Source organism: Tripterygium wilfordii, chromosome 6, assembly GCF_013401445.1.
Source record: "Tripterygium wilfordii isolate XIE 37 chromosome 6, ASM1340144v1, whole genome shotgun sequence".
NCBI classification, from domain to species: Eukaryota; Viridiplantae; Streptophyta; class Magnoliopsida; order Celastrales; family Celastraceae; genus Tripterygium; species Tripterygium wilfordii.
The window spans coordinates 11,336,737-11,361,376 of NC_052237.1; the positions used below are offsets into that span (position 1 = coordinate 11,336,737).

The following is a 24,640-nucleotide window of genomic DNA, read 5'->3' on the forward strand; positions in this document are numbered from 1 at the left end:
TTGATTATGAGTAGATTCAAATTCAATATGTTAACTAATGGGCCCTCTAAGGTCCGCGGATGGTCTCTTTTTTAGCCTAAATAGTACCAAAATTGATCCAGCAAGTCCAATAGAGCTTCTCCTTTTAGCCTGCCGTGTGTTTGATGGGCCTACCATCCAGCCCAACAATGTCCTTTAGATAGTTGAGTAGACGTAAATTTCGGGTAATCAGAATAGCATGCACCACGTTGGAGATTGATAAGATTGGGTCGAAATGCATATGGATAGAGGCCCAAAAGTGGGACAAGCTCGCAGAACCAAGATTTCACAAGAAAATATCATACCTAATTGGTTCGAACTCCCAACCTCAAGTGATGTACATGTACGTCCTAGGTCCATAGAGATAACCAGGTAAGCCTAAGCTGAAGTCCATGCGGGTATGGGTCTGGCATAAACTTCGGGCCATCAGAATAGTCTATACCATGCTAAAGATTGATAAGACTGGACCAAAGTCACTGCGGGTAGTGTCCCGGAAATGGGAAAAACCCACGGAACTAGAATTCCACAAGAAAATATCCTAGCTGATTGGTTTGAAATCCAAACCTCGGGAGAGAAAACTAGGTAAGCCTTTGTCGAAGTCTATGCGGATAGGGGTCCGGAATTGGGACAAGCACATGGAATCAGGATTCCACACGGAAATATCTCAACTGATTAGTTTGAATTCCCAATCTCGGGCGTTGTACGCCCTAAGTTCGAAGGGAGAACCAACTAGGATATCGCCAACTGATTGTCTTTGTTTGTAGAGATGTTACACACTACAATTTGTTTCCAATCCCCTCTATGATTCCTCTCTCAAAGTGAATATATGACAACTAAATTTTGTGCACTATTTCTTATTCACATAGCTAACCCTGCTGAAAACCTAAACCAATAAATTCAAGGAAGCAAATTAAAGAATGTATGAATTTCGTTGGAGTCATCAGCCATGTATAACATTAATTCTATTAATACATATGCAATTAATTAAGTTTCTACAAGAGCTTGTATGCATCATGTATGATTAGGTCGTTGAATATGTACACTGAATCACTCATTTTTACCTCTTAATTATCTCTTGATTCAAAACAATTTACAACTTGAAACTCAAAACAGAATGATATATATATATATATCAATCCAAAGTAAGACAATTGCAAGCTTATCCTATAAAACATAATGATTTGGTGATGATGAGCCCACTTTGACTACAAAATTAATCTACTTAATGCTTATAAGTGGAGGCATTAAGTCTTGCCATGATCATTATTCATTGATTCATTGGCCATACTACGATATTATAAGTATTATTAGATCCCCACATGCAATTATGCCCAATAATTCAAATGGGGGGAATATCACAATACACACACACACACACACAGCTGGACTAGGGTGACGTATGGACGTGGCAATTTGAAAGTTTTTAAGGTAGGTCCTTAAAATGTAATTTGATTGGTCAGATGAGCATGATTAGATGCAGATATTTAGGGCTGGACTGGGGTTGGAGATTGTGAGGAACAGCTAATTAAAGTAACTTTCATTTTCTTATCCACTCTTTTTCTTCTTTCTTTTTTTCTCATTCTGTTTCAATCCCCTTTCGTTTTCATATGATTATGGAAGTCGTCAATGTGTGAATGCCATACGCATGTGATAAACGTAAACTCTTTATCTCGATCGGCCACCATTTCAATTACAAATTTGGATTCTCTACAATTTCCATGTTTCGTGTTATGGAGGGTCATTCATTCAAGTTATTGGAGAGGATATCCAAGTTGCAAGCACAAAACAAATGGACTTTGTAAAAAAATGGTCATACATACATACATACATACATATATATATGTGTGTATATATGTATTATTATGTATAGTGTCTCATATAAAAAATATTACGAGTATAGTATTGAGACATTCTCCTCGAAGGTGGAAGGGAGTATTTATTAACAAAAACAAGCATGTGAATTATGCATCACCACTAGAGTTTTTTTAATAATCTTTGGCCATGTATGTGGGACATGCATAGCTCCTTAAGTCAATTTATGTAGTAGGTAAATCTAGATGACAAAGCTACGTTAACGTTGGATGTAATGTGAGTATCCGCAGTGGCGTATTCAGAAATTTCAACCATTGGAGGTTCAGTATTAGAGGTCTGATATATTGGGGATTGTACATAATTTCACCGGAGGCCCAACACCCACTGAAATAACATTGGATTCGCCACTAAGTGTCAGCATATATATATATATATATATATATATATATATATATATATATATATATATATATATATTAAGTTAAAACAATATTGTACAAAGCATATGAAAGTAGTTGTCATAAGTTGCGTTTACTTACAAGCCTTTGGAACATTGTACTATGCATAATATAACTGAAGTGAAATCTTCATTGTTACGTACGTATGATCGTCACTTTCACATGTATATATGGATAGATGAACCAACTATGTTTGAAATTAGAGATTTCGAAACACCCACCTAAATTCGAATCAAATTAGTTGAAGTTTTGAGTTGCTTCCACATTAATAGCACTCATGTGCCCGAAATTAAGGTGTACGAGGTTACTTGGAATGAAAGTGATTGAATCTAAAAAATTATATATATATATATATATATATATATATATATATATATATATAAAAGGATTCGAAACCCGCACGTTAAAATAACTTGCACACTTCCATCTCAACCATCGGATCTATTGGATGGTTGAGATTAAAAAAAATTTGATTCCCAAAATTTAACCCGTTTTCTACCCTAACCCGATTCAGTCCCACGATCTCACATCTTCTTCCACACAATTCCACTCCAAAAATAACAACTTCAATTGAATACGGAGATCGAACCGTAAGAAGATGAACCCAATTGGCTCACAGATATTCAACATAATAACAAAGACTTTGTTGATTAAGTGGTGAACACCAACATAATTTAAAAACATCTTCTTTAAGGTATCTCAATAACTTCACAGTACAAACTAAACTATAAGTCAAGCATACTGCATCAACGTAATTGACTTTCAAATGGCTTTACATTGTTTATGTATATATTTCCCCATCTCTTAGCTAGATTACCAATCTTTCGCAATTAAAAAATAAAAGCAAGTTGAGAAACTAACCTGTTAAACCAGATAGCCCGAAGCCAGAGCTCTTGAAGGAAGACGATTTCGAACTCTTGATGTTTGGCCGAAAGTGTTGAAACGGGAGGGAGATGAATGCCCGAAATCGCTGAAATATATTTACAGATGTATGCCCAAAAGCGATGAAACTTGATGTTCGTTGATGTTTGGAGGTGAAATTGGGAGTGACGTGAGATGGAAGAATTGAGATCGTGGGACTGTATTGGGTTAGGGTAGAAAACGAGTTGAATTTTGGGAGCTAAATTTTTTTTAATCTCAGCCGTTCAATAGATTTGACGGTTGAGATAGAAGTGCGTAAGTTATTTTAATTTACGGAAGTCCGCATAAGAGAATACTTATATATATATCTCTACAAAAGGGAGAGGCCACCGAGATTTGCAAATATACCATCAGAAGATTGAGGAATGATGGATATCTTCAACTTTGTTAATACCATTTTGTCGGGCATTAGCAGATTTTCTTGTCAAGGAAATCAAACAGGTGTCATAGGAAGGAGAACCAAAAGTCGACACGTATGTTAGTACATTCCCACCATGCATGATTGTATACGTTGATATTACCCTGAAATGATCAAACCAAAGTTCCAGGGACATTGTAGCTTAGGCTTAGCATAGTATTGTCAGCCATGTGAGTGGGGAACACAACAATGTGGTGATGATAGATACATAGACCAAAACACATATTGTATATATAGGGTATTGAAAACATGTGCCCTAATTGCTCTTTGTTAAGAATTCACTACAGTATATATACCACATTATGCCATATGTGATGAACATTCTATCATCTAATTTTTTTAAACTTAAAATACATTTTTTTCCCCGATTCCTGTCAATGCACATTTTTTCACCCTTATCTAGTGTCTAAGGCACACATTATCATTTTCCATATATATAGGGGTTTGCTACTAAGAACATGCATGCATGTGTGTGTGTATATATATATATGTTCATTATCCACTCCTTGCAAAACCATGCGCATCAATTCGTTTTTGTACTCGAATAAAGACTTGAACCAGAGTAAGGTTTCATATTCGAGTTTTCTTCTCATGCTAATGATAATAAAGAAAATATAATTTATCAAAATTAAAAATATTCATTTTTTAACAAATCTGTGTTGTTAAGAATTAAGATATACCAACGAGAGGTGATTCGGTTGGCAATTGATTGGATTAATCATATGTGTGCCCAATGTTCGATTTCAATGAAAAATGATATTTCAAAAAAAAGAAGAAGATATGAGCCTAGACTGAGGGCGCTAGATCACCATTAAACTTAAAGAACTTGATAGACAAAATAAGGAAAAAGAAGTGACTAGAAAAAGATCAATAAATAGGCATTATTCAAGAATATTCTTTTGTCGGGATGAGAAAACTCTAAAATTTCTCAATCTACTATTCTCATCTAATGATGGAGAATAAATCCGGTGAAGAAAACACAAAATGTGATGTAGCACATTTTCCAAACTATTAAATAAAAATTATACTCTGAGAATTGTAAAGCCCTCGGATCCCTTTTGCCATCTCTGGCTATGCCGCTACGGTGAGAGATTGGCGATAACAAATCTTAACACTGGGGCACGTGTGGACCGAACTCCACGTGTGAGCCACGAGATTTCTCAATTGGGCTCCACTTCAAGAGCCTTCGCGTATCCGAAGTCTCTCGAAATGGACCACAAGGATCATGACAAGTGTCTCAATCCAGCTACATATGGATGGTGGGGTTGCTGGATTTTTAGTAGCCTTACGATTGGGTGCACTCAGAATGGTCTGGAGTTCCATGATCAGGATACTTGCGCGTTTTCCGTACAGAAAGCTACAAAGATGGGACCTACCTGAATCCAAAAATTATGGGCTACACACTTTTCTTTCAAATGCAATCGTCGTGATATCATAATCTACCGTTCGGTTAAGTATTTTTTTTACTTAAACACGATGCGTTCAAATCAAAAACGATACGTTTAATAGACGCAAATATACTCAATCTAATCTGAAAGACTGGAGATCCAATAAAATCCCGACCGTGTATAGCTGGATGTCACTCTGTCCCTGGAAAAGATACTCTCAATAAAGAGAGATCACATAACTTTGTTGGAAATTTAAATCACCAAAAATATCGTAATTAGTTATTTAATTTTTAAAATAAATTTTCTCTCATCCTTCAAGCAGTGAAATGAGGGCGGTGCCTACCCAAACAACCGTATGGTTATAGACTTATGGGGCGATTTATTTTGTCTTCTCTTCTCTGTTTTCTTCTCCTTCAAATTCCTAGATAAACTCCACTTTCGCCACTATTTCTTTGATTTGAATGCTTGATTTTATTTGTGATAATACCAAAAATTCCCACCGCAAGTTTGACGACATGTGATCCCGGGGTAGGACACATGACAATAAGGTACCAAGCTCACATATTGTCGACGTGCCGAATAAGCTCCCACCGAGGTAACGATAAAGGCACAACCTAGGTAGGTGCCGAACAGTGCAAACAACGCTCGAGGAGAACCATCTCAGAAACCCTTAAGGTGACTGAACACCTATGGGAACCAGGAGTACTACCAGAAAAGGAATAGAAGATCCCAAAAAACTCTCTTAAATTCTGGGAGGAAGAGACATTTTCTTACCAAATTTGTACTACCCAAGACCAAATAAAAGGGCGCTCGCTCAAGGTAATTCATAACTTTTGATTATTAACAAAGGGAGAGCTTCGAGCTAAAGAGTACTCTCAATAAGTGACAGAGCCACGTAGTGATGTACAACCTCCTAAATTTTGAATTTTTTTAAATATATAATATTTTTTAATAATGTGATAAACAATACATCTTTTTAAAGATACATGTATTTGCCTCTCCTAAATTTTTTAGATTTTATTTATTACACATATAATATTATAATGTGATATAAACTATACGTCGTTCTAAAAATACGTGTATTTCTCCTCGCTAGCCCTTTAAATTTTTGGAAAATTTTCTTTACACATTATATATGCAATGTATATATTACCAAAAATACTAATATTTTTCTAATCTATATAATATGTATGGTTAATAATTAATATATATATTATAATTATTGATTGATACACACTCATACAAGAGAATAAATATTGACTAATAGACACTCATGTATGATGGTAGACTAGGCAGCACCGACTCGGATACGGCGACACGGGATGCGGGTGCGGGGACACATTGATTCGTAAATCCTCAAAGAATCCAGGATACGGGTGCGGGAGGACTTGGCAAATAAAAGATTTTTTTATATATATTAATCCAAAGTTTCATTGATGATTATGACCATTGTCATCTAAATATTGGTGTGGGTAAAACTCAACTATCAGAAGTTATTAGCTGTATTAAGCCTTAGGCAAACCCAAGCTCAAGTTCTAAAAGTTTGTGCCTTAAATTGTTGTCTGCAAAGGAGTTTAGGTAGACTCGAATTGTCTGCAAAGGCGTCTGTCTAATATTTATAAGTCAGACTGAAATTGTTCTAGTGGAGATGACAGTTGGCAATTGAGTTTTACTGAAGATGACAGATGTCTATTGGGTTTATATGTTAATAACAGATAAATCCCATACGATTGAAATTGTTATTCAATGCCAGACATCCCAAACGAGTCAGCATACGTATTCTGCCGAGTCCCTGCCGCATCCGCGTCCTTGCCGCACTCAGTGCGGGTGCGACGACAGTTTTGGCGTGTCGGTGCTGCCTAGATGGTAGATGGTTTTCTATTCAATGAAAAATCATCTATCACAACTTAAATAATTATTTTTTTGTTATATTGGACATTTTATGTTTTAATTTGTGATGTTTAATTTAATGATCATATAAATATTTACTTACTCTTTGTCACTTTTCGGAAAATAGTGTTAAAAAAAATTTCAGGGGCAAGTCAAACTTTGCCCCCCTTTAATTTCTGACTCCGCTTCTATTCTCAATCTCTAAATAATTCTCAAGCTAACTTGATTATCGGAGATCCCCTTTAGAACAAATTTGAGCCCTCGTGGCTTGCTCTTCTTCATACACATGTCATCAAAGAACATACAAACAATCACTTCCTGACAGCTAGTCCCGACTTATTGATATGTTGGGAAGTAGAATAAGTTTTGGACTATATCAATTAGCACATTAGAGTTGATTATCAAAAAAATTTGGAACCCTTCAGGAATATTTTGTCTCACTCTACTTCTAGTAAAATCAAGAATATGCATAGGCTTAAATAGTGATTATTGATTAATGAGACCAGCTATTACGATTGAAAAATATCATTTTTTATTCTCTTTTATTTTTATTTTTTTTTCATTTACGCCGTTAATTAACTCTCCAAACAACATTATTGCCGTTGCATAAAAAGCAGAAAATTATTGTTTTATCCGGACCTTACAAATATATAAAAACAGTTTTTGGATCACAAGTGTAAATTGTACATGTACATATGGGGGATCCAAGTTCTAATCTTCACTTTGACCCTAGCCTCCTGTAATTTATTAATATATTTGGAGAGAGTTGAACAATCTCAAATGTAGATCGGGTTTAACACTTGACATGACCCCTGCACAAACAGAGATAGATATACTTTGTATTCACTGGGGGCTGGAATGTGGATCTGCTTTTAACACATGACATGACCCTAGTGAAATCTTGCAGAACACATTGTATGTATTAGGTAAAATGTATAAGGTCCTCAGAAAAAATGCAACTGGGTCCATAAGAAATATATCAGGCCAGTCAAAATAAAAAATGTATCAGACCACATAAAAATATACGAGACCCATGGGAAAATGTATCAGGCCCCGTGCAACCTTGGTTTTTTTGTGACTCTCCCCCAACTTTGTGTCTTTATCCGTTTAGAATTTTGATCCCTATCAACATTTTGGTCTTGATTCTTGCCCGTTGAAGGAGCTCTTATAAATCACAATTGTGATAAATAAAGATGTAATGTTTTATTGTTTGAAACTGTTACTAGTGATTATCTTCATGCCATATAAATAACTCAAAAAAAATAAAATCCGAGGGAGTTGCCCTAGATCCTTACTACTTAGTAGTACCACTAGTGAGTTCAAATTCTAGATTTGCCACTGTGCACAAGGATGATATGCACAAATCGAGAAATGTAGATTGGGTCCTCAAGTGAAATGTTGATCTTACTGAAAACTTACAAAAATGTTGGGGATCTCAGTGAATGAGATCTCAATAATCCCAGTAATTCATCTTGTCACTTGATTGATGTAAGTTTGGGGGTCCTCAAAACCTTGTGATTGAACCAGAGAATGATATGTCAAATTACTGGGATGACTAGAATCCCTATCACTTCTGGAAAACTTAAGCCATGATTAGGCAAATAAACCTATTGCCTAATTAAGGCTACCCAATTAAGGGATATAACTTATTATGCTCAATTTTTGTTTTGAAAAGTAAACTATCAAAGACAATTATAAATCTAATTGTGTTTCAATGTTGATAGGTGTAAATCTTTCTCTTTTTAGATTTACTGATACCATTTCGAGGACCAGGATGTGTACTAATTAACTCATCTGATTGGTTTTAAATAAAAATTTATCCTCTTTTTTTTATTTTTTTTTATTTTGGGGTTAAATAAAAATTTATCTTTCTCCCTAAAAATAGCAAACAACATATCTATCTTCTTCATCTATGTAGATATTAGTGTAACTGTACGTGTAAGGTCTATCTCTTCATCTCCTCCTCTTCTATAAAATCCACAAATCTCTCTTGGAATATTCTACAGCTAAACATCTTTGGTTTCAGCCACAAATATTCAGATCACTGTGAAGTGCCAGGTTTTATCATTATAAATTATGGATATGCTGTTTAATTTTACTTTTCTATTCATTTTTTTCATGTAGAATTTTATATTCTATTGATTTTAATGTCAATTTTTCATTTTAATTTTTTTTAATCGCTACCCTACAAATTTGCCCTTCAAAAATCCTATATGAGCCTAAACTTGAGCCTTTAGATCTCTACACATAGAAATTTCATTTTAATTGTGCTAGTTTTGCTTGAGGGAAAAAAAAATCATAGTTTATAGGAGGAGTGAATATATAATATTAAGCGTTATTGCAACACAATCTAAGTCTTCATGAATTATTTAATTTATTTTGTATGAGTGCTTAGTTCCTTAGGTATATTATATATGGCTGCAGATACAAGTCTTTGTCTTTTGTTTCAATTTTTTTTAATGTTTTTCTAAAAAAGACCCTATTAATTTCAAATTTTAGTTTTAGGTCCCAAATCCACAAAAATACCAAAATGTTGACCAGATTGATTTGGATATCATCATATGAATTTGTAAACTTTGCTACATTAATTGCAAGTCCAACAACTTTTTTCCCTTGCAACAATCATACGATTTGTTGTTTCAACTATCTCAAATCTCAAATATTGTGAAGACTTATGATTTAATATAGATCATGTAAGACCCACGATTTCACATGAATCATGTGCGTCCATCTCAATTTGAGATAACAAAAAAAAAAAAAAACACTAAATCCTTAACATTGTTATTTTTCTTGCGTGTTTTCTTTTATGTTTTTGAGAATATTTTTAATTACAAAAGAAAATTGTGTGGTAATACTTTTTTCCTTTTTGTCTTTTTTCCTTTAGATTTCTCTTATAAATCTCGACTCATCCCCCTTGGAAAGACTCAGAGAACCGAAGGAACCAAATCCTGCATTTTACTACAAAGCTCGTATACACACACAAAGATATGGAATTAAGAGCCCTTCTCTATGTCCTCATGTTTCTGCTCACTCTGTTCTTGTATTTCATCAAAACAAGAGACCACAAAGACCCCAACAAAAGAGGTAGGCTCCCTCCAGGTTCAATGGGTTGGCCATACATAGGTGAAACACTTCACCTCTACTCACAAGACCCAAATCTCTTCTTTGCAGCCAAACAAAAAAGGTTTGTGCTCTCTCTATAATTAGTCTCTTTGAGAAGTGTTGGGTTGCATTAGGTTTAACGTGGTGGTGGGTTTTGATTAATTTAGGTATGGAGAGATTTTCAAGACACATGTTTTGGGTTGTCCCTGTGTGATGCTGGCTAGTCCTGAGGCTGCAAGGTTTGTCCTAGTGACACAAGCTCACTTGTTCAAGCCAACTTACCCGGAAAGCAAAGAGAAACTAATCGGTCTGTCCGCGATCTTTTTTCACCAAGGAGACTACCATATCCGGATAAGAAAGCTGGTTCAGAGCTCCTTGTCACTTGAAGCAATTAGAAATCTGGTGGCAGATATTGAAGCCATAACAGCCTCAGCCTTTGATAAATGGGATGGTGGCCTTGTTGTAAATACCTTTCAAGAAATGAAGAAGGTTTGTTCATTAATTTGATCAATCACCCATTTTTTATTACTTCTTTTTCACTTACCCAAAGTATTTTGTATATCCATTCTTTTGACACTTGAGCTTCTGAAGCTTTTATATAATTCTTGGGTCTCTGATATGATTCGTGTCCTTTTCTGGGTCACTGCAGATTTCTTTTGAAGTGGGTATACTTCTCATCTTTGGTCATCTAGAACCCCACTTTAAAGAGGATCTGAAGAGAAACTATAGCATAGTTGATAAAGGATATAATTCCTTCCCTACAAACTTCCCAGGAAGTCCATACAAAAAGGCTTTATTGGTAAGAACAAATTGTTGCTAGTTCTGGTTTGTCAATGAAGTTCTTCTCATCATGACTAGTGATACAGAGGATTTTTTTTAATAGGCAAGACAGAGGCTAAGGAAGATTTTGAGTGAGAGGAAGGAGAAGAAGTTCCTTGAGAAGGAACTGTTGGGATGTCTATTGAACTCCAAAGATGAGAAAGGAGAATCACTAACAGAAGATCAAATCGCGGATAATATCATCGGTGTTCTTTTCGCAGCGCAAGACACAACAGCCAGTGCCTTGACATGGATTGTCAAGTACCTTCATGACAATCCGAAACTTCTAGAGGCAGTCAAGGTAAAAGATTAGTTTTTTCCTTCACAACAAGCCAACTTTCCTAGCAGAGTCTAGAACAACAAACAAAGTCACTCTCAGCTTCATTTGTCTTGTCTTTTTGTCTTTGTGAATAAGATCTCATTGTGTGTTTTTTTTCCCCCTCTTTGTAGGCTGAACAGAAGGCAATTCGGAAAGTGAATGGTGAAGGTAACAGGCCATTGAGTTGGAGCCAAACAAGGAACATGCCTCTAACTTCCAAGGTATGTTTCATAGACGCATTTTGTCAAACACAAGCCATGCATGAACACTTTCACTGTGACCCAACTGGGAAATTCTGTTTCATGACCACTGGGAATCAAATGTGGACTTGTTCAGGTTATTTTGGAGAGCTTGAGAATGGCAAGCATTATATCTTTCACCTTTAGAGAAGCAGTGGCTGATGTTGAATACAAGGGTAAGAGGAATAATAACTTGCAGTAAACAGTACAAAAGGAGCCACTAATTGTCAATTACTGAGATTGTATATTTGTTACAGGGTACCTTATTCCAAAAGGTTGGAAGGTGATGCCTCTGTTCAGGAACATTCATCACAATCCAGCATTTTTCAATGATCCTAAAAAATTTGATCCTTCAAGATTTGAGGTATTACTTACCGAACACCTTCTTCTTTTGAGTAATATGGAATCACACCCTTGACATTTGATCTAGTTGCATAGAAGGGCCCTGCACTATAATTCACTGCATCGTCCTGCAGTTTTAACCACATACATCCAATATGTTTATTAAATTCAAAAAGCAGTGTGTGGATCATGCATTGACAAAAAGACACAACGTCTGTGATTAAAACTGCAGAGACTTCTACTGCAGGATCACCCATCCGCTATTAATACCTAATTTTTGTCTTGGACTGGTCCTTTCTGATGCATTCAATTTGAATACCTAAAGGTTGCCCCAAAACCCAATACATTCATGCCATTTGGGAGTGGAGTACATTCCTGCCCAGGAAATGAACTTGCAAAGCTGGAAATGCTTATAGCAGTCCACCATTTGGTCACCAACTTCAGGTACTCTTACCAAAATGGTGTTTGAAGTACTTGTTTGATGTAATTAAAGAGTAGTTTTAGTATTCGGAAGTTTGACGAATCAATAAAGAGAACAAATAAGAGGGAAGAGGGTGATTGACAAAGGCCTGTTGTTGTCGTTGGTATTATTGCAGGTGGGAAGTGGTGGGATCTGAAAATGGGATTCAGTATGGCCCATTCCCAGTCCCTCTCCATGGATTACCAGCCAGATTTTGGAAAGAATCTACCAGCTCAAACGCATTACCACCGCATGATGACTTGACCATTTCCTACCCCTTGGCTTAGCTAGCTTCAAATGAAATTCACTTCTCTATTTTTCACCAATATATTATTGTACTGGCTTTTCATTTTCGGTTAAAAAAGCCAAACTTTTCTTTTCTTTTTTTCTTTTTCTTTCAATTATAGTCTCGAGATTTGTCTATCAAAACCCATATGGGGATCCCAATTAAGCCATTTCTCATTGTAATTTCTAGATGCATAATGTGCGTGCACTCATCAATATATAAAACATTGTCATTTGAAGAGGACGAAGCGTGCCCACACCCGCAAAAAATCAATTATATTGTTTGTTTTGGGTTTTGGTTTTCGGTTTTGGTGAATATATCAGATTATTCTCATGAGTTTGTTTCTTTCAAGCCCAACTCACTAAGCTTTGTTTGTTAGGGGTGGGTTTTGCTCTTACAAATTTATTGGTAGATTTTTTTTTGATGGGGGAGAGGGATTCAAACATATTGGTAGACTTGTGTCTAACTAAAGTGAGACTTTTATGTTCTTAACACTCCCCACATTTGTAGGGGTTATGTCATATTAAACAAGTGGAGTAGAGACTATGTCCAATCTTACCGAATTGCTCCAACATGCTATCATAAATGCACACTCCAAACAACCAACTATAATACTGTCATACTTTGAGATTCCGAAAGATGTGGATACTTGAGTTTGGTATCCTATGACCTAGCTCTCCTTACATGCGGGTTAAGTGTCGTTGCATGCAGTTTTAAGAGCTTGGTAGTTGGTATCCTATGACATCTCCTTACATGGGGTCTACATGGTTTTCTGAATTTGGTAAACAAAATGGACACATGTGATGATCACACTTCTATAGTTCTATTGCAGGGGTCCTTGTATCGATCGTATGTACATAATAATTACTTTCAAACAATCAAACAAAATGTGAGCAACCCTCTGTTCATCAAACGATTTTATCTTACAATCACTCTGTTTAAGTGATGTCATGTGGGCCGGCCCGCTTCCTTGATAGGCCGGCCCGGCCCACATGATATCACTACTAGTGAGTAGTGACACTCTGTAGTCTGTACAGATAAGATTTACTAAATTTAGTAATTTACGTGTTTGTGGTCCCCATGTACATGCTTGAGCCTTGACGGCGCAGAGTCAGAGATGATCAAGCGGGCGATAACTGGTATTTGTAGGTAACCGGTCAAACCAAAGTATCGCTTGCATTCAAAGTCAAAACCCTACAACCAGCGAAACGAAATCAAAACTGCAGACGATTCAAATTTTCAAAATTCGAGCTTTGGCGCTCTTGGCATCGCCCATTTCGTTTCCGAAACCAGATCTCCACTTTCGTTCTTCCATTTCTCTTCGTATCAGCGACAAGAATAGATGGGTGGCGCTAACAGCCGTGAAAATCTCGAGATTTCGGACTCTGATGAAGAATACGAGGAAGAACGAAGCCAAGAAGAAGAAGAAGATGAAGAGACCTACCATGAAGTGAAAGATGCAACCCCTGACAGATCCTCCTCCGGACGAAAACCTAAATCTCCTTCGTCGCTCGACGAGGTGGAGGCCAAACTCAAAGCTCTGAAGCTGAAATACCCATCTTCATCATCTCAACCACAGCCGCAAAACCCAAACCTAAAAAATGCCGTCAAGCTCTACCTGCACATCGGTGGCAATACACCAAAGGCGAAGTGGATCACCTCTGAGAAGCGAACCTGTTACTTCTTTATCAAGTCCTCCAAATTGGATGGTGATGGTAACGAAAATGAGGATGAAGACGAGGAAGAAAGTGAAGGCGAAGGTGATTCCTGGTGGGTCTTGAAGGTTGGTTCTAAAGTTCGAGCAATGGTTGGGTCAGAGATGCAATTGAAGACTTTTGGGGACCAACTTCGTGTTGATTTCGTAGCTAGGGGTGTTTGGGCTATGAAGTTCTTTAGTAGCGAGGATTATAGGGATTTTGTAACTAAGTACCAGGACTGTTTGTTTGAGAATACTTACGGGTATGAGGCAACAGAGGCAAACAGACTTAAGGTTTATGGGAAGGATTTTATGGGATGGGCGAAGCCTGATATAGCAGATGATTCTATGTGGGAGGATGCAGAGGATAGCATATTGAAGAGCCCTGAACCCGCAACGCCATTGAGGGAAAATCAAGATTTGAGGGAGGAGTTTGAGGAGGCGGCAAATGGAGGAATACAGAGCTTGGCATTGGGTGCATTGGATAACAGTTTCTTAGTGGGTGACACTGGAATTCAGGTGGTTAAGAATTTTAGCCATGGGATTCATGGGAAGGGTGTTTTTGTGAATTACGACAATGGGAGTTATCGAGGTGAGTCGAGTTTGGCACGCTCAGTGCAGAAGAAGGCGCTTCTTATGCGGGCTGAGACTAATATGTTGCTGATGAGTCCAATGAAGGAAGGGAAGCCTCATTCGACAGGGTTACATCAGCTTGATATTGAGACTGGTAAAATTGTTACTGAGTGGAAGTTTGAAAAGGATGGGACTGACATTACAATGAGGGATATTAGCAATGATAGCAAGGGAGCTCAGTTAGACCCATCAGGATCAACTTTTTTGGGATTGGATGATAATAGACTTTGTAGGTGGGATATGCGTGACCGCAATGGAATGGTACAGAATCTTGCAGCTGCTAGTTCCCCTGTTCTGAATTGGACTCACGGGCACCAGTTCTCCAGAGGGACTAACTTTCAGTCTTTTGCAACCACTGGCGATGGCTCAATTGTTGTTGGGTCTCTTGATGGGAAGATTAGACTATATTCAAGCGGTTCTATGAGGCAGGCAAAGACAGCTTTCCCGGGTCTTGGGTCACCTATCACCCATGTTGATGTTACCTTCGATGGGAAGTGGATATTGGGCACCACTGATACATATCTGATCCTCATCTGCACCCTCTTCACCGACAAAGACGGTAGGACAAAAACTGGCTTCAGTGGTCGCATGGGGAATAGGATTGCAGCTCCAAGATTGTTGAAGCTGACTCCTTTGGATGCACATTTAGCTGGAGGTGATAATAAGTTCCATAATGCTCAGTTTTCATGGGTAAGCATTCAGATTCTCTAAGTCATGCTTGCAATCACTTAGTTTATGTGAGTAAAAGTATTTATCTCCTTGTTTGAAGTTAGGAACGTAGTTTGAGTCTTTGGCCCAAGGTGTTGACCGGGCTAATTAATTACTCTTTGTCAGTTTTCAGGAATTATATATGTTTTGCCTGCATTAATTGACATGTCGGAGAAGTGTTCTGTTCTTTGAACCAGATAACTGACAGTGGTTGCTGATCCTTTATGCTGTATGCCTTTTGCATATCTTGGATCAGAATATGATTTGGGAAGGTTTTTGGCTTATTGGCTATTGCAGACTAGAACATGTGCAATTATAAACACATCAGATTTGAATCATGTGATAAACTTCAATTTGGTACCGCATTAATGTATACTTATTCTAAAGTGTTCCTCCAAGGGAGTGGAGGTGTAGTTTCTTTGTCGGCTTTAGACTTTAGAGGTAAGTCTTTTGATTGATTAAAGCCGTCTATTAAATGTTATTTTCACTAAAATATTAGAAGTCTAGAGCTAATTGAATATTATTTAGCCAATAAGGTTTTCAACTATTGTTAGCACATATCAAATCTAGTATTTCTAAGCTGATTTGGTGATCATGATATTGGGGAAGCTTTACACATAGGAGTTGAGGTATTATTTCACTTTGCCTTGTGTCTATTAAGAAGGATTTCATATATGGTCTTGTCGCATTTGAAGATGCAAGGATGGTATCGTTAGATGGAATATGTTATGAAATTAAGGAACAGTATAATTTGTTGATAATTATAGAGACAGGGTAAAGGTTTGTTATTAGATGGTTTATTCCTAGGACCTGATTCTGTTTAGCCAACAAATACTCTCTTTCAGACACACACATACACGTTTAATTTGGAATGCTTTCCTGAAGAAGTTTCCCATTATTGCTCTTTGTCTAAGTTGGTCTGTTCTTGGCTTAAAGCATACTGATTTGTATTGCTGGCAGATAGCAGGAAGTGATGTTGTATATTGATTAGTTTTAAATGCTTGATGGAAATTATGTCTATAAGCGTATGGAATTTAATTTTATTGAGAATCTTGTTTCCTGCTGTTCAGTTCTATGGTAACCAAATAGTTTCATTTAATAATTTGACAAAAAATACTCCGTTTACCTAGCAAGTGTTATATGCACTCTTTTTGGGCCAGAAACATCCCCGTAGAGCTAATTCCTCGTGTCAGTCTCACATTTTCGTTACATTCTTATTGTTTTGGTTTCCTGCCATTAGGTTGGAGAAGTAGTACAGTTTGTACCTGCAGTCACTTGTAGAAATTAGACTCTGAAAGACCATTTTATCCATAAGTTTTGTCTAAAGTGAGTTTTGATGGTCGAAAACATAAATTTTTGTTATCTTCAGGAGTATAGAGATGAAAACCATCCTGGGTTTTGCAAATATCTTTTTTAGCCCCTCTAGTTTCCGAGGACAAATGCATCCCTATGTTTTCAAGTTATACATCATTTTTCCTCTGAAAAAAACTTTCAAGACGAAATTAGTGTGACGGAAAACACTTTTCTAATCTGTTGTGTAACTTGTGTTACAAAAAAATACTCAGGTTACCGAGAATGGGAAGCAGGAGCGCCATTTGGTTGCAACTGTGGGCAAGTTTAGTGTGATATGGAACTTCCAGCAGGTGAAGAATGGTTCCCACGAGTGCTATCTCAACCAGGAGGGCCTAAAAAGCTGCTACTGCTACAAGATAGTGCTCAAGGATGACTCCATCGTAGATAGTCGTTTCATGCATGAGAAATTTGCAGTCACTGATTCACCTGAAGCTCCACTGGTGATTGCAACTCCAATGAAAGTCAGCTCCTTCAGCATATCCAGCAGGCGATGACAAGCCGAGCATTGCCTTGATCACACATTCAATGCTATTGAATGTAGTTTAAAAGCCTTTAGCTAAACTCCTATATTGTATTTTAGATTGTTGTAGAATTAGGTTACTTTGGAAATTTGAACTACTGTATTGCTTGATAACCCTCGTGTATTACCTGTGATGAAGCGAAGTTGCTTCCTTATTGCGGCTAAAAGTGTTGTGTTCATTATTATTTCCTTCTTCTCTATCATTATTCAGATCGAGCTGCTTCGTAGCCTCGACAATTTATTTGACTGATAGAAAAGCAATCTTTTGAGGATTGCTGCTAAGACGGTTATTATGGCGGATGGTTGACTGAGCCAGGGTATCAGAGAACTGCTGTGGACTTTGATAATTCAATTTTTGTCTCAAAATGGACGTGGGCAGATTGTTGATCGCTATAGGTCTTGCTTTCCTAGTATGTATGAGGAGTGAGTTGGTTACTCCAGGGTCTGATTGACCTAAAATATAATAGAGGGAATAGAAAGATTTATCACAACGTAACAGTAACATAAAGCCTTTGCTCTAGGTGTCACATTGGCCGGTACTCCTCGGTGTGACTCAACAGGCATGACCCCGGGAATCTCAAGTGATCAAAGCACTTTGGGATACCGAGTAACACTCATTGTTGAACAAGAAGGAGATCTTTAGGGGATTCACCTCCATAAATCTCGCCAGCAATTAAAAATAATCAATAATTAAAAATCTATTTAAAAGGGGACCTCACTATTCACTATTTGTTAAAGAGAGAGCTCCAAATAATGTTTAGTCCGGTGTGTGTATTTCCAAAATTGTTAGGTGTTCCACTTAAAAACTTGGGTCAAAAATACCACATCGATTGATTCAAGTGTGTGTAGTATATAAGTCTAGTAAACCAAACATTTTTTTGCCCTTAGGGACGGTGTTTGGTTAGCTAGATTTATTGCTCTGTGTGTGTTTGCTTCAAAAAAAAAAAATACCAAGCAATCTTAATAACTTTATTGTCTACCGAACTAACTTGAACATCAGAGTGTCCTCCCTGAAGTACACCTCAGGGACCCCAAAGCTCATGTTTTCTACTCGTGCAGATACATAATAGCAACCTCGCGATCCCTAGTTTGATCAATTGAGAGTCTGAGACACGAACCCAATAGCCAGATACTGACCCGTCAATGAGTCGGTTCGATTTTGCATGTCATCAACTTCAAAAGAAGGTTAAATGAAGTATCAAACTCTCCACTCCATCGCAATTCAGAACCTAGAAAGAATTCCAAATAATCCTACACAAACAGAAACCAAAAAAGGAGCGCAAATTCTTTCTTAAAGCACTCTCATGGAGATTTTACAAGAGTTGAAATTAATATGGTACAAACCTATACATCATAGGATCACCTTATTATGCCTCCTTCAAACCCACCCCCATACATTCCTTCCGGTGAGCAAAAATATAATTCAATCCAGTTATCATACATGAAATAATCACCAGCATTTACATTTGAATAAAATTCGGTAGGATCTCATCCACCACTGGAATGATGAGAACAGAGCCCAACAAAAAGTGGTAAACTCACCAAAGATACACGTGCATTTACTTTAAATGAAGAGTTATGTCGACTTATTTGATTGTGCCCTTCTTCTGCCCAAAAACATTAAAATTCGAGGGAAAAATGACTTCTTTTTCTTCAAGGCTTTCACATCTGGAGAGGAATCATTTTCACTGTTACTTGTCCGAACATATGCATTTGGACTCGGTGCATAAGGAGCAGAAGCATCTGCTGCCTGATCAAAGTTGTTTGATTCTTTTTTCCCCTCAAAACTTGGTCTTGGGCTCTTAATGGGGTCTGCAACTCCTTGACCAGCTTCTCTAGCCTTTCGTCGTTGCTCATGCTCAGCCCTCCACCTCCTTAGTTCCTGCTCGACACCCAACTTTCCTTCCTTGGCCTTCTCAGCTTTGTCCATTGCGATTCTTAATGCTTCCTTTCTTGCAGCCATCTCCTGATTCACTTCTTCCAACTTCTCTGAGGTTTTCAACTCAGATGCCTTAGCCACCTCAATTTGCAACATGGCAGCTGCCACCCTCATGTTAGCCTGCTCCTCTGCCTCACGGGCACGTTTGCTGAGCTCATAGTAATCATCTAATGAAAGCGTTACACCAGTAGGTGAATCCACATCATTTGTGCTTTGTGCAGATTCACTCTCTTGTAATGCTTTGATAGCTGCTAAAGCCAACTTTTCTGAAGCCTTAGCAGCCTCTGTCTCCTTTTGGGCTGCAAGTAATCTGCTTTCCATTGTACTTGCTCCAGCCTTTGCTTGCTCTGCCTCTTCCTTTGCCTTGCGCAGCTCCTCACGAGCTATTTGAGCTAGTAACTTGGCCTCGTCAGCCTCCAGTGCAGCTTCCTGTAGCTCCTTGGGAAGCTCCACCATTTTTTCCCTGGCTTCTTTCTCCTGCATCTGCACTAAAGTTGTTTCGGACTCTGTTTTAACCAGCTCAGCTTCAAGAGATGCGACTGCCACTGATGCCATACCTTCTCTTTGCCTAATGGTGGCAAGAGCTGACTTTTCACTTTCTAGTTCTGTTTGTAATGACATGGCAGCTACCTTGAGGATATTTACTTCAGCAGTTGCTTTCCCAATTTTAAGCTTAACTTCTTCAAGTCCCTTGGTCGCTGAAGCAACTGCCGCTTGTATATCAGTGTGAGTTTTCTTCTCCAGTCCTGTTTCATCTTTTGAGTGTCCATCAGTTTCTTTCTTCAACATCGACTCCATATAAGCTGCTAGTTCGGCTTTCAAATCAAGAAGCAAGGCTGAAGAAGTGTCTAATTTTGTTTTGAGATCCTTGGATGAAAGAATCTGCTGGTTAAGTCTTTGGAGTTCCTCTTCTGCCTGCTTCAACTCCTTCTCCCAGTGAAGGGCATCTTGTTCCCTGGCTAGGGCAGCTCCTATTCTTTGTTCTTCTGCCTCCAAATGGGTAGCATGTGCAGACTCGAGGGTCTCTTTTGTGGCAATCAGCTCAATGGTCAGTTCTTCCACTGTCCTCTCAACCTCTTTTGATGCAGAAATGGCCTCTTCAGCTTTCTTCATTGTGACATCTTTCTCAGTCACCAAAGAAGCGTATTCCTTTCGCAGTGAGTCCAGTTCGTTTTTTACCAATGTTAGCTCTGAAACTGCAGAAGTATACCTGGCTTTGGCAACCTCAAGCTGTGCTTTGGCTGCAACACTAGCATCGTCAGCAATCCCTTGTTCCATCTCTTCTACCCTGAGCTTAGCAAGTTCAGAGTCTTGTTTTGCTTGATATTCTTCAGTCTGCACCCTCTCCAGGTTGAGCTTTAGTTCTTCGATAAGCCTCTTTGTGCTATCCAGCTCCTGAAAAACTTGTTGTTTTGCCTCTTCAGCAGCCTCGGATCGTTTCTTATACTCGGGCATCTCCTCCTGTATTTGCTCAAGTTCTTCCTCCATAAGCTTGCGTCGCTATACAGTCAGGACAAATTCGCAGTCAAGTTTTAGAGAGTGAAGACAAAGATCTGCGTTAATATTGTTCGTGCAAAAAGATTCATTGAATCACGGAAAATATGGAGTGAAAAATGCAATGAAATAAAAGTAAGCTTTATTTGTTGGGAAAATCTAAGCGTATGCTGTTATCTTGAAACAAATCAGAATAGATCAAATATAACTCCTCCCTTGGACTGGTAATACTTGAGAGGAACCTTTTCAGCTTTTCTACATGAAATTAAGTATCTATCCTCTTGCTGGGTATTCTCCCTCTTGGTGCCCCTTTAATAAAAAAGAAAAGAAATTATCTATCCATCTAGAAATTTTAAATTTTCAGTTAAGTAGAAAAAAGAAGAAGCAAAAGACATTATCGGCAACGATTTGCATTGATCATTTACAGTAGCAATCAATGACATAAAATTCTCATCAGTTGAATTGAAGCAGTAAATTGTTGCTTTTAAGAGTGTATGTTTTGCAGACTATACCCCTCACTAATGCAGCAACACCAAAACCAGCTACATGCTGTCATATCCACAACCACCAGCAACTCTGCTGTGGCAACTTCTACTGCAGAATACAGATTTTACCGCACAGCCCTATTATCAGGATTAACAGAACCATCTCAGCTCATGTAGACAACCGCCATACCTTTATTTTTAAATTATGAAAACCAGAAACAGTGATTCTCCTTTAACTACATCATACTATCGATATAATTATTCATGTACTTCCTCCCAGAAGTCCTTATAAAAGATCAACTCCATAAGAATTCTCATATGTGGCTCCTTATCTAACAACAGGAGAACTCTCATGGAAATATTCCAGGTGCAACCTTTCCATTTTTCCAGAAATATGTGGGGCAGTGGGGAGATCTATGATCATAATGTCAAGAACTTAAAAATTATCAAGAAATAGCTATTACACTGACATTTTTCTTAAGGAAAATGATTTAAGTATGACCAGAAGAGTGTCAAAAAAATTTCTCTGCGCTCAACCCTTTCTCACCAGCCTCAAGGATGGCCACCATATAGGTTTAATTCTGATGCTAAAACTTTTACTACCACCCTCACTACTCCACAGCTATTATGAAAACCTACAATAATACCAATACCCAAGATTGCCACCAGCACTATTCTACTGCCAATGCTCCTCCAAAATTCACAATCTCTATGGAACTTCAGTAGTTTCCATAATCATAAGAACCAAGCAATTAAACAAAGCACTTCCTTCTCATCTCACAACATTCCACAAAGAACAACCTTGGTATCTAAATAAATAAGCTAAAAACGTAGCATTAATTTGCATGAAACAACAAGAATGCAAAAGAGTGAAAGCATATATACGAGAATGATGCATGAAATCTCAACCAAACGATGATTCAAAGGGTTCATCAATAAAATCCACAAAATGATTTTACTACCAATGGAAAAAACAAATGTACCTCTACAGTTTGGAGTCTATGTGCTTTCCAATCTACAATTCCTCCAAACTTGGAAACTGCTTGTTTGACAGATTCAAAAGGAGCTGTTGTATCAATAAGACCTCTTTTTGCATCCATCTGTTTCACTTGTTTAGGAGAATCAACAGATTTTGGTGAACTGATATCGATACTTGAAACCTTATGGGACAAACCAAGGTCACCAGACTTCACTCTTACCTTAGGAGAGGAAGCAGAAGGTGTAACCGTTTCACCAATGGAGGGGCTTCCTATAGAACAATCATCTTGATTTGTGGTTCTGACGGCAATACTAGGAAGCTCGGCATATGGCAGAGTGAGCTCATCAGCTTCAACTCTTACATTGGGAGAGGAAACAGAAGGAATATTCATGCCATCAATAATGGCCTGAGGGTTTTCAATGGAATAGGCATCCTCAGATTTCTGTCCACCGGTGAAATTCTCTGTGGCGGTAGTTTTTGTATCTTGCATTTGAGTGCCCTGATGTTCTGTCAACATGACATCAATGGTTGAAGTTGACACAGAACTTTCCTTTGCAATTTGATCTTGATCAACATATGGATTATGAGTACCATCTTGTGAAGTTTCCTCAAGGGGAAATTGACTTTCAGATTCTAATTGTCCATTTGTAACTGGAATCAATGGAACTTCACTATGGTCATCATCATGGGGCGATAAAGTAGGTTCTGGAGGATGCATCTCCCCAGCAATTGTCACATCCTCCATTCCAGGAAGTAAGCAGTGCCACAAGGTTATCTGAATTTACGTACGCAGAAACTAGATCAGCAAAAAAAAAAAAAAAGCTGAATATTTCTGGAAAATAAAATTTATAACAATATTTTTTGCCTTAAAATTTATGCATTGTAGCAATGTTTCTGGAAAATAAAATTTATAACACAGCTTGAACTTAAATTGATGATGATAATCTTCACAATTTAATTCTACAGAAATAACATTCAAGATATCAAACCCGAATTTGAAAAACAAAACAATGCGCAGAACCAGAGAGAACCAGTGCCGCTCATTTTATGAAGGTTTAATTAACATAAAGTTCAATCAACAAAAAACAATGAAGATATAATTACGATAAAAATAATTTGGCCAAAAGAGCCAATAGTAAAATCTGCTAATATGGTATCTCCATATTCTTTCCCAGTTATTTACATTTATGTTGTTTTTTTTTTCCTACCACTCTATGCTTCTGCGATCTTGTGCACATCATATCGTTTAACAAAACCGAATTGCAGGTTTAAGTATATGATCAAAAGAAGTGGATGGATACATTTTCTAATGAACAATGCCATATAGTTCCTTGTTGCATCACAAGCAGTTAACCTCCTATATATGCAGCTAAATTATGCAGCACAAACATCGCCACACCTAATCAGGTATCTATAGCTAAACTTTAATGAGATTCCATACCTATTCCAATTCTTAGATTCTAGCCATTAATTCAAACCAACAAACTAAGCTTCCTTTACACGATCCACCCAAAATTTCAATCTCGTCAATCCTTACTTATATCTTAGAATCAAAGTTCATGGAATTTCAAATCCGAGACAGAATTCGCAATACAGAGATGCATAGAAAATCGAAAACTCAGAATTCAAGCATAGATTAGTGGAAGCCAAGTTAATAGTAGCGATAATTATAAAAAAAAAGAGCCAAGAGAGAAGTAAAAGGAAGAAGAACGTACCCGGCGTAAAACCAGAAACAACAGAGAGGGAAAGAGGTGATCGGAAATTAATGAAGTTGTGGAGAATCAATCAGAGATTACTTCAAATTCCAAATTAGAAGAAGCTTAAAAATAGACTTAGATCCTTGCCCTGTCCTTCCGTGAAATCCGCGAGCCGGAGCGTTATTAGCTGGACCTTTTGGTTCAGGAGCTGCTTTTTTAATCAAACGCAGTCAAACCCATTACCGCTGTAACTAAAAAAAGGTTAAATTCGCAACAAAAGCAAAAGATGCACAATTATTTCTGTGCTTTAGTGATTGATCGATGCCTTTAATTAATTCTGCAAAGTTAAGGACCCTCGTTAAACTATTAATTAAGGGGCTGACACATCACACAAAGTACTGAAGTAGTGCTGCCACGCCACGCCAATCGCTCACCTCCTCGCATCATCAGACATCAGGCCTTTGGATCATGTGTTGTAGCGGAGGAGCAATTGGCTGGTCCATTGGTCGCCCCAGCCCATTTGGCTAATGAATGAAGACGCCCATTAGCTGAGACCGGTGGCGGGTTGCCGGTAGATCAATGACTAAATTTGGGTTTGCCACATGGATGCTTGTTGTGGATCATGATTACAAGCCCAATTACTAAATCAAATAATCCAAATAAC

General features: G+C 37.7%; 3 protein-coding genes across 4 annotated transcripts; 2 read left to right on the forward strand and 1 right to left on the reverse strand.

Moving 5' to 3' along the window:
* The first annotated feature begins 9,825 nt into the window (after window positions 1-9,825).
* Window positions 9,826-12,719, forward strand: LOC119999604 (abscisic acid 8'-hydroxylase CYP707A1-like). Its single transcript, XM_038847270.1, has 9 exons — window positions 9,826-10,089; window positions 10,175-10,496; window positions 10,657-10,806; window positions 10,891-11,127; window positions 11,277-11,366; window positions 11,482-11,560; window positions 11,642-11,748; window positions 12,052-12,170; window positions 12,323-12,719. Exons 1-9 carry the CDS (start codon window positions 9,893-9,895, stop codon window positions 12,471-12,473), a joined length of 1,452 nt encoding a protein of 483 aa, XP_038703198.1. The 5' UTR covers window positions 9,826-9,892; the 3' UTR covers window positions 12,474-12,719.
* Window positions 12,720-13,651: 932 nt separating this feature from the next.
* On the forward strand, window positions 13,652-17,567 carry LOC119999224 (protein CYPRO4). The gene is made up of 2 exons (XM_038846691.1): window positions 13,652-15,491; window positions 17,075-17,567. Exons 1-2 carry the CDS (start codon window positions 13,815-13,817, stop codon window positions 17,354-17,356), a joined length of 1,959 nt encoding a protein of 652 aa, XP_038702619.1. The 5' UTR covers window positions 13,652-13,814; the 3' UTR covers window positions 17,357-17,567.
* Window positions 17,568-18,647: 1,080 nt separating this feature from the next.
* On the reverse strand, window positions 18,648-24,445 carry LOC119999898 (protein WEAK CHLOROPLAST MOVEMENT UNDER BLUE LIGHT 1-like). 2 transcript variants are annotated; one of them, XM_038847700.1, is made up of 4 exons: window positions 23,995-24,445; window positions 22,500-23,054; window positions 22,284-22,400; window positions 18,648-20,821 (listed from the first exon to the last, which is right to left on the reverse strand). In XM_038847700.1, exons 2-4 carry the CDS (start codon window positions 23,022-23,024, stop codon window positions 18,959-18,961), a joined length of 2,505 nt encoding a protein of 834 aa, XP_038703628.1. In that variant the 5' UTR covers window positions 23,025-23,054; window positions 23,995-24,445; the 3' UTR covers window positions 18,648-18,958. The 2 variants fall into 2 exon arrangements, with proteins under 2 accessions (XP_038703628.1, XP_038703627.1); XM_038847699.1 differs by having other exon boundaries at window positions 22,284-23,054.
* Between the last annotated feature and the right edge of the window lie 195 nt (window positions 24,446-24,640).

Coding starts and splice junctions, on each gene's coding strand:
- LOC119999604 (XM_038847270.1), top strand. CDS start 9,893: ATGGAATTAAGAGCCCTTCTCTATGTCCTCATGTTTCTGCTCACTCTG. Junction 10,090..10,174: donor TTTGCAGCCAAACAAAAAAG/GTTTGTGCTCTC, acceptor TGATTAATTTAG/GTATGGAGAGATTTTCAAGA. Junction 10,807..10,890: donor CATACAAAAAGGCTTTATTG/GTAAGAACAAAT, acceptor TTTTTTTAATAG/GCAAGACAGAGGCTAAGGAA.
- LOC119999224 (XM_038846691.1), top strand. CDS start 13,815: ATGGGTGGCGCTAACAGCCGTGAAAATCTCGAGATTTCGGACTCTGAT. Junction 15,492..17,074: donor ATAATGCTCAGTTTTCATGG/GTAAGCATTCAG, acceptor AAAAATACTCAG/GTTACCGAGAATGGGAAGCA.
- LOC119999898 (XM_038847699.1), bottom strand. CDS start 23,024: ATGGAGGATGTGACAATTGCTGGGGAGATGCATCCTCCAGAACCTACT. Junction 20,822..22,283: donor ATAGACTCCAAACTGTAGAG/GTACATTTGTTT, acceptor CTGACTGTATAG/CGACGCAAGCTTATGGAGGA.